At 44.2% G+C, this 18,047-nt stretch overlaps 1 protein-coding gene across 5 annotated transcripts in view; it reads right to left on the bottom strand.

The window, feature by feature from the left end:
• Arhgef11 (Rho guanine nucleotide exchange factor (GEF) 11) overlaps positions 1 to 18,047 on the bottom strand; it is a 102,815-nt gene that overhangs the window by 8,680 nt on the left and 76,088 nt on the right. For 2 of the 5 annotated variants that reach the window (XM_013030673.1, XM_013030670.1), the window contains 17 exons: positions 17,239 to 17,337; positions 15,076 to 15,118; positions 13,924 to 14,020; positions 13,650 to 13,772; positions 11,312 to 11,335; positions 9,800 to 9,944; positions 9,392 to 9,488; positions 8,625 to 8,654; positions 5,921 to 6,047; positions 3,555 to 3,734; positions 3,422 to 3,469; positions 3,034 to 3,221; positions 2,638 to 2,784; positions 2,083 to 2,162; positions 1,800 to 1,925; positions 1,265 to 1,382; positions 329 to 507 (listed from right to left, as the gene is read on the bottom strand). In XM_013030673.1, coding sequence (XP_012886127.1) covers positions 329 to 507; positions 1,265 to 1,382; positions 1,800 to 1,925; positions 2,083 to 2,162; positions 2,638 to 2,784; positions 3,034 to 3,221; positions 3,422 to 3,469; positions 3,555 to 3,734; positions 5,921 to 6,047; positions 8,625 to 8,654; positions 9,392 to 9,488; positions 9,800 to 9,944; positions 11,312 to 11,335; positions 13,650 to 13,772; positions 13,924 to 14,020; positions 15,076 to 15,118; positions 17,239 to 17,337 — 1,851 coding nt within the window. Of the gene's footprint in view, positions 1 to 328; positions 508 to 1,264; positions 1,383 to 1,799; positions 1,926 to 2,082; positions 2,163 to 2,637; positions 2,785 to 3,033; positions 3,222 to 3,421; positions 3,470 to 3,554; positions 3,735 to 5,920; positions 6,048 to 8,624; positions 8,655 to 9,391; positions 9,492 to 9,799; positions 9,945 to 11,311; positions 11,336 to 13,649; positions 13,773 to 13,923; positions 14,021 to 15,075; positions 15,119 to 17,238; positions 17,338 to 18,047 lie in introns of all 5 variants that reach the window. The other 3 variants (XM_013030669.1, XM_013030672.1, XM_013030671.1) reach the window with 2 other exon arrangements.

Genomic DNA, 18,047 nt, shown 5'->3' with positions numbered 1-18,047 from the left:
AAGGACTCTGGCTTGAGTCTCCCTCCATCAAGCTTCTATGACGTGCTGTCTACCTTCCTAGGAGGTCATGCTTTGTTTCCTACAAATGATCTCCACCCCACGTCAAGTCCTATCTCATCTCACTCTTAGAGCTGAATTCCAATACCTTGTACTTAGTGAGGATGTATACTCTGTCCATCACAGATGGGTGACAATAACTGTTACTCCCACAGCCCACCATGTTACCCTGTCACAGGTGGTCCATATACCTTGTCTCTAAGATTAAGTTTTGCTCCTAAGGGTACCCTAAAAGTATATGTGAAAGGATGTATGTGCAATTATCTCCTACCTTGAATTCTGCTGCCAGGGGATTACTGGCCCTTTCCAGAGCAGTGGCATCCAGACGTTTCTGGTAGCTCTCTAATCGGTGCCGGTTCTCTGTCTGCTTCACTGCTTCATTCACAAATTTGAGAATCTCCCGGCACTGGTCCCGGGCCCGGCATAGCTTCTCATGCTCAGATGTGCCACCTACCAAATAGGCAAGCAGCAATGTTAAGGGCTCTGCTTTGGAAGTGCATCACAGAATCAGATCCTATCTGTCTACCCATATGCACTGTGACTAGCTTGCCTCAAACCAGCAAGCAGGGGTGTAGACTAAGATCTCACATGGCAGGGTAAACTTTTACTAAGCCTTCTATACAGACATTATTGTATAAACACAGCTTTGAGAATACCTGCCTACGTCACAGTTCTGCTGTGGGTAATTACAGGAATTATGTCTGTTCGAAAGTTGAAGTCCTCAATACCCTCTATTCTGACCAATGTGTGAAATCCAAGTGAGTAAAAGATACTCATGATCTCAGGACAGTGACAGACTACAGCTAGACCCCCTTGTGTGGCTGTCTTCTATTCTTCTAGCGTTACCATATATGGTGCACCACAGACAGGTGTCCAATGGGTATGAATGGAGGCTAAAATCTAGCACCACTCCTGGTATGAAGTTACAATCATCCAGAGAGGAACCAAGGTACCAACCTGGTTCATTCACTGGATGCTTTCTAGATCTGAACAAAAACCCCAATATAAGCCAGTAGTAGCCCGCTTTTCTTGCTTATTGAGGACCTTTTATTTTCCAAGACACATTTATAATCATTTTCCCTTTTGAGACTCACCAGAACAGTACATAAGGGTCCAGTGATTTGCTCCATCATAGAGCAAAAACGCCAGAATGAGAATCTGAAAGGAGGTTGGGTATCCCCCAGAACTGGCCCTCCCCATGTCCTACCCTCTGTGTGCTTGATGATGTTCTCCAGTAGCAGGGGATACTTGGTGAGCCGCTGCATCTCAGAGATAATAAGGTCTCTAAGCTGTAGTCTTCGGCACTGAGGGTGGCTCTCAGCTTCCTATACAGCAGGAGGCACAAAGAAAAAGTTCAACCTTTGATAGGGAAATGACAAGAGGGGTATGAAAATGTCGAGCAGGTCCTAATCCCAGATGAGTAACTCAGAAATGGTGGCAGCTCTTCTTTCAGTGTTTAGGGAAGGTTTGGAGGTGGAAAGGAGACAACAACACAAAGCAGGCGTGGTCAAAACAGAAGGGCAGGTATTCCTATTTTACAGATAAGGAAACTGGGATTAGTCTAAGTGCACACTAGTACTGATATACAAGCTAGGCCTTCTGGCTACTGCCTCTAGATCAGAGGGCACCACTGCTTGTCCTCTTCAGTAGAGAGAAGAGGCTGGGGACTAGAAGGGAGAGGTCAGGAGATCCTTGGTGAAGTTGGTGGAGATGAGAGAGGACTGAGGTACAGTACTATATACCTGCATGAACAGCTGGAATCGGCTCTCCTTGCGCTGCTTGGTCTTGATCAGCTCTAGGGCTATTGACTGGTAGGAACAGAACTGTGCAGCCACTTGCTGGAGTTCTTCTCGAGCAGGACCGTCAAACTGAAGAGGCAGAATAACACCAATGCAGGTATCACAACCTCTGCCAGGAACTGGCTCCCGGAGTACCCTAGATTCTGCCAAATTCCCTAGACTTGAGTAATGGAACCCCGCCTTGTCCAATCTCCTCCTTGCCATTGGTAAAAGTTTGGAACCATACTCGAGCCAGCATGAGGTCACTGATGTCTTTGATGATGGGGCCCTCCTCCCGGAGCTTCTTCATGGCTTCGCACCAGGAATCTGGGGTGAGGAGAGATGAAATAGAAATGCCTGGGTTGCTGGGTGCTGGTGGCTCACGCCTGTAATCCTAGCTACTCAGGAGGCTGAGATCTGAGGATCATGATTTAAAGCCAGCCAGGGCAGGAAAGTCCATGAGACTCTTATCTCCAATAAACCACCAGAAAACCAGAAGTGGTGCTGTGGCTCAAGTGGTAGAGTGCTAGCCTTGAAGTGAAGAGCTGAGGGACAGTGCCCAGACAGCATTCAAGTCCCACGACCGAAAAAAGAAACAAAACAACAAAACAAAAACAAAAGAAATGCCTGGGTTAAGCTACATTGCCAGACTCTATGTTTGGGAGTGGGAGCAGGAGGGTTTTTCAGAGGTCTGGTGGATATTTACACAGTAGGATCCAGGCTGGGGGTGGGGTGGGGGAGTGGCAAACTGGGACATGAGCTATAATTAGCAGAGGGAGTTTGAAGGGCCCCAGCTTCTTACTGTGAATCTCTATGAGTTCAGGCAGGTTAGGGAAGAGCCGAGACAGCTCCTCCCGTGGCATTAGGTTCTCTTTCTTCATTCTCTGGTAGAAGATGAGGTCCAAGACCCGGAGCGTGCGCAGGTGGGAAGCTTCAGTCACAAACAGCTCTGAGCAGTGGTTGTGACAAGACAGGGAGAAAACAGATCAGGAAGTATCTAGAGTCATTACTTGGTCCCCATACCATTCTAATTTTGGGAGAACATGAGGTTGATTTCTCTCACGACAAGGCTAGAATTGAGGTGGATCTAATTCTGCTTTCAGGGCCCACCTCTATTAACCTCTTCTCATGTCTTAGGTGTTCTGCACCTGTTCCCACAAAGTGGAAATGGAGATAGGGGAAGCAGGCAGATTCTCACCATTGATGACCTCTTGCCGATCAATCTCCCTCTGGGTCAGCCCTGCTACCACGTCCTTGCCCACCGTGTGCTGCCAATTTTGGGCATCAGGCTCTGGTTCCAGGTCAGACAGCTGGCCCAGATCATCCTCCAGGAGGTGGGGAAGGAGGACATCTGTGCAGAATCCCAGGCTGGGGGACTCAATGCTCCTGGGAAAAACAGGCAGCTTAGCTTGACCACATGGGAGGAAGTGACTAGTTTTGGTCTTTCCCACTCCTACCCAATTTGCTTGTCTTGGACATATAAAGAAGAGATTTACACTTAGCCAGCTACTTTGAGTAAGAGAATGTCTAAGCAAGTATGGGCCACAGAAATACTAAACACAAATATTACTATGTCTACCACTCACCTGCGGCCCATTTTTGGAGTGAAGGGAGGGGTTGGGTTCTCAAGAGACCTGTGGAAGGAATGTTAACTCTCAGCAATTCTGAATCCCATCCCTTACCCAACAGCAATAGGTGGAGCCCCTGGAGGTTGCCTACCTAGTAGAGAGGCTAGAGGCAGAGGATGAGGCTGACTGGTGGAGGCGAGTTGCCTCAGCAGCAGCATCCATGTCAACATCACTTCGAGAACGAGGCACATTCTCTGCCTTCCGGGACCGCTTCATCTCTTCTCGGCCCTTGAGGCTCTCAGAGCGGCCCAGGCGAATCTCTGAGCGTGAACTGGCAGGGAGGGACAGGAGACTTTGGGATCTTATGTCCTTGCCAGCTTTTACTTGTTGCCCCATCTAACAGTACTTCACTAATACCACATGGCTAGAAAACCTGGGTACAGAAGCTTCTTAATGACAAGTCACACTGGCTTCTACACAAACTCCCTCTCTTCTAGGAAGCAAGAGGACTTGGGAGAATGCTTCAAGGGCCTTGGCTACAAGTAGGTTGGAGTTTGACTCTGTGCATTGTGCATCTCTGGGGCTTGGACAACTTCAGTGCTACTCTCTGTTCTCTGTGGAGTCCTGCAGTGTATCAGCAATGAGACAGCTGGCATCTCTGACCCCTGGATGCCCCTGGATGCTGCCCCCGACTACTGTGGCCCTGCTGGACTGGATTTTTGCTGATATTATTACTAATCTACATCCTGTTCTGCTTCTGGAACTAGAGAAGGCCTGGAAATATCTGGAGAGCTCTTAATAGCACAGCAAGGGAGCCAAAGGCCTTGCCCTGATCTCCATTCATCAGCAGATTCAACATGGAGCTTACCTCCTGGGGCCTGACAGTTTGTCTGTAAGGTTAAAAACAAACTACCAACTGATCCCCCACTGAACTCAGCCTCTCAGAAATTTGTTAGAACAATTCTAACCCATACTAACTAAAGACCATTTTCATCAGTGTCATCAGTGTATCACATAAGCACCACAAACCTCATCTGTTATGAGGCTGCAGAGCTACAACACTTTCTACAAGTGCCCAGAAATGAGTAACGCCTTCTCAAAGAAGTGAGGCATAAAGTCTAACTGGCCAAAAATTCCTAAGGGACTGACTTCTAGAACTGGGGCATTTTTATACCTGCTGAGTATCTACAACAATATCAGAACTGTTTGCTACTATTCTTCCAAGATTGAAAATGAATTTACAATAATTAAATCATAAGGCTTCTGCTTAAAATATCTTTAGCAAATTTACTTAGCATGGCCAAGAATGCAAATTTGTAAATAATCTCCAAATTGCAATGTTTCCTGCTCCCAAATTTATGTCAATTTCCACAATGGCAATGTCTTTTAACATGTGCTAAGTTTATAAAGGCTTAATATGAACAGAAAGAATAATATTGCATTTAAACAGGAGAACTGGATTTAGTTGATAGTTATTTCAAAAGCAAAATGGCATGAATATCCACATTGCTACTCACTGACTTGCCTGTGCCTAGCTGCACTCCATCGCAGTGGTTTTCAGACTTGACTATACACAATGTTATTTCCCTATACACAAGACTGTAGAACTATACCTTAAGGCTGACTTGGATCTGCATGCATATTTCTGATTATAGGCAATTTTCACTGTTAAGTGTGAGCTGTAGAAGCTTAGACATGACTTGATTGCTGTCATGCCATAGTCAAGAGCAAGTAAGTCCTAGAGCAGGTGTAAATATCAGTCAAGGATTCTAGTTAGAACCTGACAGAGATGCAGAATATGAGATGCTAAGTTTCAGTTCTCTTCTTTTCTTTTGAGGTAGGATGTCACTATGTAGCTCTAGCTGGCTACACTGAACTCACAATCCTCTTGCCTCAATTTCTGAAGTCTGGGATTATAGGCATGAACTACCAAGCCTAGACACTGTTCTTTTGAAAAGGAAGGAACAGTCCATTTAAAATCATCCAGCTCTACATCTCTTTGCTAAAGACAACACCTCATGTTCACAATTGAATCGCTCATCTCTAAAGTGCTAGCAACAGAATCTCCTCTATTATTTTCTTCATTATAAGTAGCAAAGATTTTCTTCTGCCTGTCTGGGTCTTTTATTTTTCAGGAATTCCTTTACCCCACTCTATACAGCACTCTATCTTGTTGCTTATTGTTTTCTGATTAGCTGTTACATAATATAATCTTCTTGGAATGGAGGCTACTGAGTAGTCAGGTAGTGAATCCAAAGTAACTTCTAGTATTTACTAAGTTAAATTTTATGCCCAGTTTCTGGGGAACCTCTGTGCTTTCACTGGTCTAATTATCAATAAACAGTGTATCTTTTGAAGCTATCTAAGGTGGGGAGGTTGGGAGTAGAGAAGAAAACCTATAGAAGGACCTTATAGTCTAGTGGACAGGGGTAAGGCAGCTGGAGTTAAACTCTAGTGCCAAACTCTGCCCATGCCACATTTCTTGGGTGTTGGCACGCCCCATTCAGCTACTGCTACCTGTCACTCTCCAGCAGATCTTCAGGAAAACTTCCTGTTGAGAGTCGTTGCGTCCCTGGTTCTGGGGCATCATACTGTTGGCTGTTCTCAAAGTGCTGAATGATGTTCCTCACATTGCCTGGCTTGACTGCAGGCAAAAAGAAAATGAAGGATACTATGCTTTCTGTTCTGAGATGACTTCTCAAGGCCCTCACTCCCCTCTAGCCCAGAAGATAGCAATGAGCAAGCATGGATGAGAACAGTAAGGGACCAAGAGGTAGGAGACATGGCTCTAGTCCTGGCTTTTCTACGACTATGGAGCATGGCCTTGGGTGGTCACTTGACTTTTCTGGAGCTACTCTTTCCTTATGTACAAAATGAGAGGGTATGAAAGTACATTGTCTATGAAATTTTCTTTTGGCTCTCACATTCTTCTGCTTGAAACCCCTGACTAAGCTTTTTCTAAGCCACAGGACAAGTTTTTTTTTTTAAAAAAAGAAAAGCCAGGAATACCAAAAATATGTATCACGTGAAAATGGGTCATATTGCCAACTCATATCAGGCATTTTTCAAACATTCTATTTTATTTATTTTGGTCGGTCATGGGGCTTGAACTCCAGGCTTGGGCGCAGTCCCTGTGCTCTTCAGCTCAAGACGTGCTCTACTGTTTGAACCACAGCACCACTTCTGGTTTTCTAGTGGTTTATTGGAGATAAGAGTCTCATGGATTTTCCTGCCTGGGCTGGCTTTGAACAGTGATCCTCAGATCTCAGCCTCCTGAGTAGCTAGGATTACAGGCGTGAGCCACCAGCGCCTGGCTTCAAACATTCTATTTTAGAACTCATTGTTTCTGTTTTTCTTTTTTCCTCTTGACTCTATCTTGTTTTACCTTCCCCCATCCCATCTCTGCGCTTCATCATTAAAAAACCTGACACTAGTCACTTAGGAGGAAGTGGCATTCAAATCCTAGCCCCCTTTCTAAGCTTATAAAGGAAGACATCCTTGGATCAAGGAGACAGAGAGGGCAAGAGGAGGTCTGAAGACACACAGGAACTGTCACTTAGGAGGAGGACTTAGACCCAAGGTACAACAGTTGGCAGCCAGAGAAAAGCTGAGGAGTTTGTCTTCAGGGAAAAGCTCAGCTTGAGACCTATGAGATTACAGTAACTAAGCTTGCTGAAGACCAGTGGGACAGGAAAGGCAGTGTAAATATCCTAGGCGGTCCAAGCCTGATCATAACTAGACTAAGAGACTTTAGAAATTCTCCTATCCACATATACAGGCTTACAAACCTATTTCAAAACTTGACTTTCATAGGAAAATTTCTAAGCCAAAGAGAACAAAACCCATTTTGTTGCTCTCTGTCTCCAATCCCACTCTTGAATCAGGCGGCTAGAGCAGTATTTTTCTGCAATGGCATAAGTGGTTGGGTTTAAGTTTTAGGCTGTCACCATCACTCCAATTTGGAAGTTAGCATCTGGATCATCATGCAGCCATAGCTCTGAACCAGTCTAGTTGGGTGATGATGTGAGAGCCTAGGAACATCCTATACCTGAAAGTCACAAGGTAGAAGCCATTGTCTTCTTTCCTACTAGTTACTTAGAAAATGCCCAGTTTGTGACAGAGTTAAATACTAGCAATGACAAGAAATAGGTAAAGCCCCAAGATCTGCTATGTTACTCAGAGTAATAAGGGGAAATAGGTAGAAAGAACATTTCGTTATTTATTTAGTAGCACTAGAGTTTGGGCTCAGGCCTTCTACCACTTGAGCCATATCCTTAGCCCAGAAGGCACTTTTATAAAGCAAAGTTTCACTAGTAGCCTCTGTTTCCCTTTCTCCAATTTCTGAATAATGGAACTGAATAAAATTGAATTGTGTTGCTAGCAATCCGAAAAATAGTGGTGATAGTTGATAACTGCAAATGTCAAAAAAACTCTCAATGCTGGTTTTTTTTTGCTTTTTTTGTCAGTCATGGGGCTGGTCCTGGGCGCTGTCCCTCAGCTCTTCAGCTCAGGGCAAGCACTCTACCACTTGAGCTACAGCCCCACTTCTGGTTCTCTGGTCGTTTATTGGAGATAAGAGTTTCACGGACTTCCCTTCCCTGGGCTGGCTTTAAACTGTGATCCTCAAATCTCAGCATCCTGAGTAGCTAGGATTACAGGCGTGAGCCACCAGTGCCCGGCAATGCTGGGGTTTTGTAGCATTGGTGAGTGTTTGGTCTTTAGATACCTATTCACACTTGTCTGGTATCCTGGGGAATTTAGAACCCCAAACAAAATCATACAAGGTCTGAATTAAAGAGCAGGTAGACACTTGGCATTCTTATCCTACCCCGAGATCAGCAACCTACTTAGGTACTGTCATAGTACAGAAAGATGACTGACACAACTATGGAAAGGTGACAGAGTTAAAGACAAAAGGCTTCAGACTGTGGGGAAACTGCTAGAAGGCTGGTCTCTGCCAGAACCACCAGGAGGCCCTGCCTGGGGAAGGAAGACCCCTGTCCTTTGGGACCTAATACAGGCAGGATGGTGATGAAGCTCAGACAAGGACAGGTTCCTCCAGGGGTTTGTGTCACAGAGCAGCTTTAACAACAAGGATGTACATATAAGAGAAATGAAGAGAAGAAAAAGAGGAAAAGATAAGATGGAAAAGGGCCAAGATTTGGGAGATGGAAACTGGATGCTAATGCAAAGATAAATCCAAAGAAAATGGTCCTTTTACCTTCCACAGGGGACAAGGGAATATGAAATGCTAAAAGAAAAACAAACAAAAACAAAAGTAAACCATGAAAAGTCAAATTAATGTCTCAAGAATTAAAATAAAATATTGTATCAAGCTGGAATGAAATAGCAGTGGCAAAAATCAAAGTGGATCTAGAAGAATCCCTTCCTTCTCCCTTCCCCCAGTGCAGCAATTTCAGAAAGGGACACTACTCCCCTTTACAGATTACCACTGACAGGCTGGACTTGGCAGAGCCAACACTGGTTTCCAGATGCATGACACACAGCTAGTTAAGAGATTACTGGGAGGGCTAATTGTATTTTAGGTCACTGATGGCACCAGGGCAACTTCTGGGTCCCAAACTTGCCCCCAATCACCGTTTCTACTTAATAGCACTCAAATCCCTCATCAAGGGCCCACAACACAAGACCACAGGAGCATAGACAAATTCCATGGATGGGAGTGAAAAGGGCATTCATTATATGTCACATGGATATTTAGTTGTTATAACTGGCTCTGAGGTTTCAGACTAAGACTTAGGGTTAGGCATAGCTTTTTTGTCTCTAAAATAGTCACCCTTATCTCCAAGAGGCTGCACTAGGAATTCAGCAAGGGGAGAAAGCAGCAATATAAAGAGAAAGCTGCACTCTAAGAGTATAGGCCCGTGGCTCCCAGAAACACAGGAAGCCCTTCCTCCACCATAGTGGTATATGAAGGGCTGAGGTTTCTGTTCAAGGAGTAGCCAAGACTGTATCCCAAATACTCACTGCTCTGAGAAGAGCTTTTGGGCTTTCCAATGTACTTGAGGATGGGGTTTCGCTTCTTGTCCTCCAAGGCATCCTTTTCTTTCTTGGAATTGCTGCTCTGCTGAGAGAGAAGGCACTGAAATTTGGGGAAGGTCTTAATATTCATCATACATGGCTGTTAATCACTTTGCTCTTGCTCTCAACACTAGCCCTAAACGAACAACTGGAAAGTTGATTCATCTTTGTTCTCCAAGGGACATGTTCAACTCTGGTCAAGTGTGAAGGAAGGCAAGGCCTGCTCTCATCTGGGGATTCTGACTCCATATTCAAAGGTAGAGGTATACAGCTACTTGCAAAATGGCTTTCCTGGTCTATCTCAGCACAGAGAACTGCCGAAAAGGAAGCTATACTCTAGAGGAGCTCTTTTACCTTCTTAGCCTTGGGGAAGAAAGGCAGCCACTTGTCCTTGTCAGGGGCAGACTGGGCCTTTTCAGCTGTATTGGAGGGTCGTGCCTCACGAAGACGGATCCCAGCATGGTTCATGTAAGTATTTAGGGCAAAGCCCATGGGAGTACTGCAAGAAAGAAAGAGTGCTATGAACCAGAAAGCTCAAGGCATCTTCCTATCAGCAGGTGGAGGGCCAAAATCTTGCTCTAAACACAGTCAACTCAACCAGTTAGGAGAGTAGGAAAGGGGTAGTTATGGGTTAAGTTTTCCAAAGGGAGTCTGGAATAAGCACATGGGACAGCAGGCAGAAGCTGGTCAGATGCTGTGCATTGGTGGACACAGCTCCCAAGAGAAATCAAGCAGAATCTTCCCCATGAGGGGATGATGGTTGGTTAGGGGAGAATACCAATTCTCTAAGATATGAGCAAACAATTCTTTAGCGGGTTAAGCCACGGGTAAACCAGGAAAACTGTATGAGGTTTGCAGCTAACATCCATAGGTGTACATGTGGGATTCAGTTGGGGAAGTGAAAGTGCCAACTAACCTCTACCAAGGCATACTGCCTTTGCTATTCTCCCCTCCCTGAAAACAAGAGATGGAAAGATGCTGTCAAGGAGCTTCCAATTGCCACAAATGAAACTGTCCAGAGTTCTGTGCTTAAAAATGTATGTGGCCCACAATTCAGTAGACAGATTATCCACTTTGTGGATCCAATGTAATAAAGCTTTAGCGTTGGCTTTACTGTCCTCTTAAAACAGACTTTAATCCATCTTTTCTCCCCTACTTAGTGTACAGTACTCAGAATTCAAACTTATTTTAACATAGCTAATAAACAATGTAGGCTACAAAACAAAACACAAATTATAATATGTGCTAAGAGGAGATGTGTTACACTCAGCTCCCCTCTGTGGGTGCTACCGTCACCATTCTTTCTTCTTATTGTTTTTGGCGCTGGTTCTGGACCTTAAACTCAGGGCCTGAGTGTTGTCTCTGAGTATTATTGCTCAAGGCTAGTGCTCTACCATTTGAACCACAGTGTCAGTTCCAGCTTTTTAGTAGTTAATTGGAGATTTTTGATGGCTAATTAGTCTCATGGACTTTCTTGCCCAGGTTGGCTTCAGAACTTGATCCTGCATAGCTAGGATTATAGGCTTAAGCCTCTGGTGCCCAGTTTCATCACTGCTTCTTTTAGAAGTGGTTTCAGGAAAACAACAACAACAACAACAAAAAAAACAGGGAAGGACTAATTTGGACTAAGCTGGTCTGGGAATGCTAGGAGGGCAGCCTGTCACAGGGACAAAAACTCACACTCCCAGACAGTGGTTCCTGAGCATGTGTTATTGTTACAGTCATCTGGGAATAACACTTTCACAAATCATTATCCTACAAATGCCAGGAATCCCCTGTGGATGGCAGACATGGAAAGCAGAATAACTTAGCCTTACTCTTCCAAGCTTGAAAGTTGCAAATGAGCCACACCACAGATTCACTAACCTTCTGTCTTCCTCATATTTGGACCTGTAAGAAAATAAAGAATGAATGACTCAGACTGCAAGACACAGACTGATGGTTAAGGAGGAGGCTGGCAGGAGAGAATCACTTTTTTTTTTTTCTGTCAGTCTTGGGGCTTGAACTCTAGGTGCTGTCCCTGAACTCTTGGGTCAAGGCTAGTACTCTACTACTTGAGCCATAGAGCCACTTCCAGTTTTCTGGTGGTTTATTAGAGATAAGAGTCTCATAGACTTTCCTGCCCAGGCTGGCTTTGAATCATGATCTTCAGATCTCAGCCTCCTGAGTAGCCAGGATTACAGATGTGAGCCACTGGAGCCCTGCCAGTAATCACTTTCTTAGGGGAGGGAAAAGGAACTCTGAGATTTGCATTTGCTAAGCAGGTATTCTACTGCTTGAGCCACACTTCCAGGCCCTTTTATGCTATGGTTATTTTTCAGATGGAATCTTGCTTTTTTCTTCCTTCTAGGACTATGATCCTCTACAATACCACCATACCCAGATTCTTCTGCTGCGATGTATCTTATGAATATTTTTCTGCCCTGGATAACCATAATCCTCCTAATCTGAGCTTCCTGCATAGCTAGAATGGTAGGCATACAACACTGCACCCAGCTATTAGTTGAGATGTATCTTATACTCTTTTTGCCCACTCTGGCCTCAAACCATGATCCTCCAAATGGTTGTAATTTTAGGCATGAATCACTGGTGCCTGGCTCCCCTATCATCCTTTTTGTCGGTCATAGGGCTTGAATTCTGGGCCTGGGCACTGTCCCTCAGCTCTTCAGCTCAAGGCTAGTCACAGACCCACTTCTGGTTTTCTGGTGGTTTATTGGAGATAAGAGTCTCATGAGTCTTTCCGGCCCAGGCTGGCTTTGAACTGAGATCCTCAGATCTCAGCTTCCTGAGTAGCTAGGATTACAGGCATGAGCCACCGACCCAGCTTTTATGAGGGCTCATGTGGAGCCTATTAACTGGCTTTCTTTGTTCTCCTGCTTCCCCAACAGTTTAGTTTCACATGGATCCAATGGCTTCTCAGTGAGGGAGCACCGATATACAACCTCCCTGTGGTCCACAAGCTTGTCACGCTGTCACTCCTTTTATCTTTCTCTCTCCATCACATACTTTTTATGTTATTTTATTTTTTTATTGTGAAAATACTGTACAGAGGGGTTACAATTACATGGGCAAGATAATGAGTACATTTCTTATCAAGCATTGTAGCCTCTCCTTTGTTTCCCGTTCCCATCCCTTCCCAGCCTTCCCCTGCCCCCCCACTCCATCACATACTTTTGACTCTGCTTACACTGGTTTCCTTAACTGTTCCTCATGTATCAAGCACATTCCTACTTTGCCTTGGCTATTCTCTCTGCCTAGAACCCTCTTCCCTGAGATGTTTTCAAGGGTAACCCCAACAGTCTCTTTAGCTGCTCAAGTGCTACTTTTTATCAGGTGGCTCACTCTGATGCTCTATTTAAAACTATACCCCATGACTCTGGTACTCCTGGCCCTCTGCATCCTCCTCTATCCTCCCTATCCCCCCGTGTTTGTTATTTCTGCCATACTAATACAATCTAGTTATTTCTCTTATATTGCAGCCACTTGCAACACAGCAAAAGCTTCACAAAGGAAAAACCCATGTGCAAGTATCTGGCATACAATGGAAATGTCATTGATATTTTCTGAGTTGAAAATGTCAGTAGCAAGATCATTTAGGTTAACTTCCATCATTTTGTAGATAAGGATTCAAGATGGAATAACTTGACTAGGGCCACACTAATAACTCAGCAAAAGGCAGTATAGGGATAAAAGATGCTCCCATAAAACCTGATCTGGGCCTCTAATCACAGACATCCCTTGGGAGCTTTAAGAAATGGGACTGGAAAAGTTTAACAAAAGCAGATGTACCTTAAGTCCCCTAGAAAGCACATTAGTTTTTTGGATGTAGTTAGTAAAAATTGGTTGTTTTGGACTTCCTGAAGGAACTCCATCTATTAGAGATAGGGTATGCTGGTCTCATTCAAAGACATATTAGAGGCAGGAAGGGAGGAAGGTCAGGAAGAAAGCTGGAAAGGGAAAGCAGAAAGAACACTATGCTCCTAAAATCCATGGCTTGTCATAATCAATGACTGTCAGGAGCTCCTGTAATACCCTTGAACAGCAGGAGCTCTTAGCCTGAGAAATGCAGTGGGAAGGTTTGGCTAGTCTCATCTTTTAGGGGAAGGAGAATCAGGCAAGAAATGGAGAGGGTTGAAAACAGACTCAAAACATCTGTCAACTTGTTTGGTATGTTCAGGGGATGGGAGTGGAACTGAAGACTCACAAGATATCTCCAAGGGCAGCCAGCTGCTTTTCAGCTATTTGACGCTCTTGCAGAGGGTCCCCATCCAGGTCTAGCAGGTCATTCTCACCATACAGGCTGCCTAGCCCCAGAGTGCGCTTTGTTCTACACCAGAAACACAAAGCAGAAGACAAATATACACACTGGACAGAACAAATACAAAGAGCGAGACAACACACATCACAGAGATAATGAGAAAGGCCAAGAGGGTTTGAGGGGAGAGGAATGGCATTGGTGGTAGGAGGGCTTGGCAAACCTATAGTCATGAATCTGCTCCTGGATCTCTGGCATGGCTGCCTCCTGAGCTTCACAGAGAATACCACGAGCATCCTCGCTGTTCCGTAGGCGAAAGTCTGTAATGGGAGCCCAGAGAACAAAGAATGGATGAGTTGTTAGGGGAGGAGGAGGATGTTGCTTCTGCTGAGCCTCTCAAGGAACTTCAGCATCCTGGGAGGAGAGGCTAGCTTTATGCCCCATTAAAATAAGTGGAGTCCTCTATTCCATTCAAGTGATTTTTTAATTCAGGATTGGAATCTTCATGTCCAAGTTAAGGGCAAAAACATTTTCCTCCATCAGAGGAAATTTTGAAGCCCATCTCATTGGACACAATATCAACCATGCAGACTTATGAGAGGCTCATTCTCCTTTAATCTGGTCAAACAGATTACAGGAACAAAACAGGCAGGCCCTTCATGAAACCAAGAGATGTCCCAGTATTTAACTCCATGCAGACCAAGCCAAATCTGCATAAAGGGCCAGCTCATTTTGCTTTTGAATAAAAGCTGCATTCACTCTATTGTCTCTGCATGTAAGCTCTCCTTCGCACCATCCCTGCTATAAATGGCCCCTTCCCAAGCACAGCTTGCAACTTCCAGCTTCTAAAAGGCTGCCTGTGCATAACTTCTCAGAATGTTATCTTCTTTATAATGCCTCCTCTCAATTCTTCTGGAATTGAAGAAATGTTCTCATCAGGAGAAAGTAAGAAAACAAAAACCCAAAACAAGTGCTCCTAAACCCCCAAACCAAAAAACACTAGAGATTCTGGCTGCAGGTGAGATGAGAGGGGTTTGGAATATATATTTTAAGAATTCCTTAAGGGATTCTTCTGAGAATCCCTGGAAGGTTGGCAGAAATTAGCCCAGGTCTCCTAACACTGAGACCAAGTCATTCTGTAACAAGCTCCAGGAAGAGGCAGAGGCAGAAATCAGAGGCAGAATGAGTTCCTAGGCAAGATCTGTCCTGTTTGTGCCTGTCCATGACTTAGTGAAGTGTTTTGGAGAAACCATCTCTGGATCTTTTCCCCTACTGAAGGATAATTATCCAGGGACAGGTTCATGTCCCTTTTGCATCCTGACAATTCAATACAAGAAGGGCACTAGCAAGAGATGTATTAGCTGAGTCAACTTACCAATCTCAGCCTGTAACATCTCTGGGATCTTCACTCTGAGAGGCTACAATACAGAAGAGTGGGAAAAGTGGTGAGGTGGTTCCTGAGGAATGGACATGTGCAGATGAAGAGGGCGTAGCAATGCTATTTTCTCTCCTTTCTTGCCTATATCTCCCTCCCTCCTTTACATCTTTCTCTACTGTGTACCTGAATTTTAGTCCATGGTTTTGAGAAACAGGATCTGAGGCTACAGTGCAAGTCGGGACTGTATTCTGTATTCTGCACAAGATTTTTCACTCTTACTTCAAGGCCAACAGGGTACATAGAATGAACAAGTTCCAAAAGTAAACTAATGAGAGCCAGGTGCCAGTGGCTCACACCTGTAATCCTAGCTACTCAGGAGGCTGAGATCTGAGGATTGCCGTTCAAAGCCAGCCCAGTATCTTATCTCCAAAAAATCATCAGAAAGCCGGAAGTGGTGCTGTGGCTAAAGTAGTAGAGCACTTGCCTTGAGCTGAAGAGCTCAGGGACAGTGCCCAGACCAGAGTTCAAGCCTTACAACCGACCAAAACAAACAAACAAACAAAAGTAAACTAATGATAATTTAGGTATATGACGAACTTCTCTCCTTATACCCAGGGAAAACTAGCCATATGTCACCTAGTCCTCGAGCTGCATGGTATTCAGCCTTTGCTGTATGAGTCTCCTGTTACCTGGATACCAAGGTGGCTCCATAACAACCAATGACTCTAATGTCCTTACTCAAGACCCACTTAACAGAGCAAATCTAAAAATATTGAGGAAAATCAATTTCCCCCAATCTCGTTAGCCCTAGTAGCTTATTGCTAGGAAAAAAAAATCAGTTTAGTTTAGCTGATCATATCAGAAAGCTGAGAATTGCTTTTTGTAAACAAAAATCTTTTGCCAGCAGGACTCTGAACACATCCCTGGAACTGAAGTCCAGACACACCAGGCTCATGTCTCAATCACCATAGGGTCTTCCATATTGCTCTCCTTTGGGGAACAATAGCAAGCAAGTCAAGCTGAGCTTCAGAACCCTGGGTCCTCTTTACCTATCATATCTGTCCTGAGACTATTTCTTCGTGTGTGTGTGTGTGTGTGTGTGTTAAAGAGGTATAGAGAGATCACTTTTTTTTTTGCCAGTCCTGGGGCTTGAGATTCTTTTGCTCAAGGCTGGCACTTTACCATTTGAGCCACAGTGCCACTTCTGGCTTTTTTTGTTTATGTGGTACTAAGGAGTCAAGAGTTTCATGTATGCTAGGCAAGCACTCTACCACTAAGCCACATTTCCAGCCCAGAGGTCACTTTTTTGAGAGGAGAGATAAGAACAGACTCTAGAATTCTTTTTATTTTTTGTCAGTTGTGGGGTTTGAACTCTGGGTCTGGGGGCGCTGTTCCTCAGCTCTTCAGCTCAAGGCTAGTGCTCTACCACTTGAGTCACAGTACCACTTCCAGTTTTCTGGTGGTTTATTGGAGATAAGAGTCTCATGGACTCTCCTTCCTGGGCTGGCTTTGAACCTCGATCCTCAGATCTCAGCCTCCTTAGTAGTTAGGATTACAGGCATGAGCCACCAGCAACTGGTGACTCTAGAACTCTTAATCTCTCAGACTAGAGGTTCCCTCCCTTTTTCCTTAGCATATGTTAGCTATCCAAGGGAGGATTTTGTTGTGACATTTCCATACCTGTACACAATGTTTTCTAATCAATCTCCTCCTCTCTATTATTCTTTCTTGTCCTTCCTTTCTTCCTAATATAATTGTAAAAGGTTTCTTTTATTATTAAGTAGTTGTAGAAAGAGATTACAATTCCCCCAGTCAGGTTATGAGTACAATGCATCTTGATCTCATTGTCTTATTTTCATATGTGCTGACAATTTTTTTGACCATTTTCATTCTCTTTCACTCTCTTTCATTCTCTTTCATTTTCATTTCTCTTTGTTAGTACGAACCCTTCTTGACTCTCCTTAACAAGGTTTGTTTATCTTCTCTCCCATAACTCTCTATTGATCAATAGCTCTCACGGAGGTTTTTCATGTCATTTTAGTCTAGAGGTTTCTTTAAAAACCTGTCTCTGCTTGGCCTGAATGTCTTGCTTGCTTTTCCTGTCTTTTGCATACTCCAAAGTGTATAATGACATTGTAGTCCAAGCCATAATTGCCTTACCGCATTTTTCTCTAGGAAAATATTCCAGATGTCTTTTCCCAAGCTTCGGGAATCCTTGGAGTTTGTCTGTTGATAAACTTCTGCACACAAGTAAAAAAGCTAGGAGAAAGGAGAGACTGAATTAGGGCAGTGGGTCTGAACTAGGGGTGACTGCTTATTTGGGGACATTTGACAATTTCTGGAGGTATTTTTAGTTGTCACAGCTACTGGAGGAGTGGATATTTTGGTATCTGATGGGTAGAGTCCACTGATACACCTGCACATCCTAAAATGAACAAGTCTACCACAACAAAGAATTCTCTAGTCCAAAATGTCGACAGTGCTGAGAATAGATGTTACAGAAACCTAAGGTAAAATGACAATCTCTGACTCTTTCTTGCAAGTACACTTACAGGGTTGATCACTCCTCCACTTGTACATTGTTCCCTGCAGGTTTATGTTTTATTTTTCATTGTCATATGCCCTGTCTCTTCCTGAACTGTTTGTGAGACACCAGCACTTGAGACTTAACAACTGGCTATTCAATCAATCACTGCCAAGCAAATGGATGCTCATCCTGGCCTCTAATGTGGTATCTTCTCCAGAAAGACAAAACAGCAGTCCATGTCGTGGGGAAGAGGCTTATTCTAAATAATACAACACTGACATTCTCTTCCAACTCTCTTCATTTCTAAGCAGCTCAGCTGAGCAGAATGAGAGAAATGGAAAGGCTGCTGACTCCATTTGCCATCCCTGGGCACAGTGGGCTCCATCCCTTCACATTCCTTCTTGCCATCACCTTAGCCCTTTGGCATCTTGTAATAACACTG

Source organism: Dipodomys ordii, unplaced genomic scaffold (genome assembly GCF_000151885.1).
Source record: "Dipodomys ordii isolate 6190 unplaced genomic scaffold, Dord_2.0 Scaffold131, whole genome shotgun sequence".
Lineage (NCBI taxonomy): Eukaryota > Metazoa > Chordata > Mammalia > Rodentia > Heteromyidae > Dipodomys > Dipodomys ordii.
This window is presented reverse-complemented; position numbering and strand designations above follow the sequence as displayed.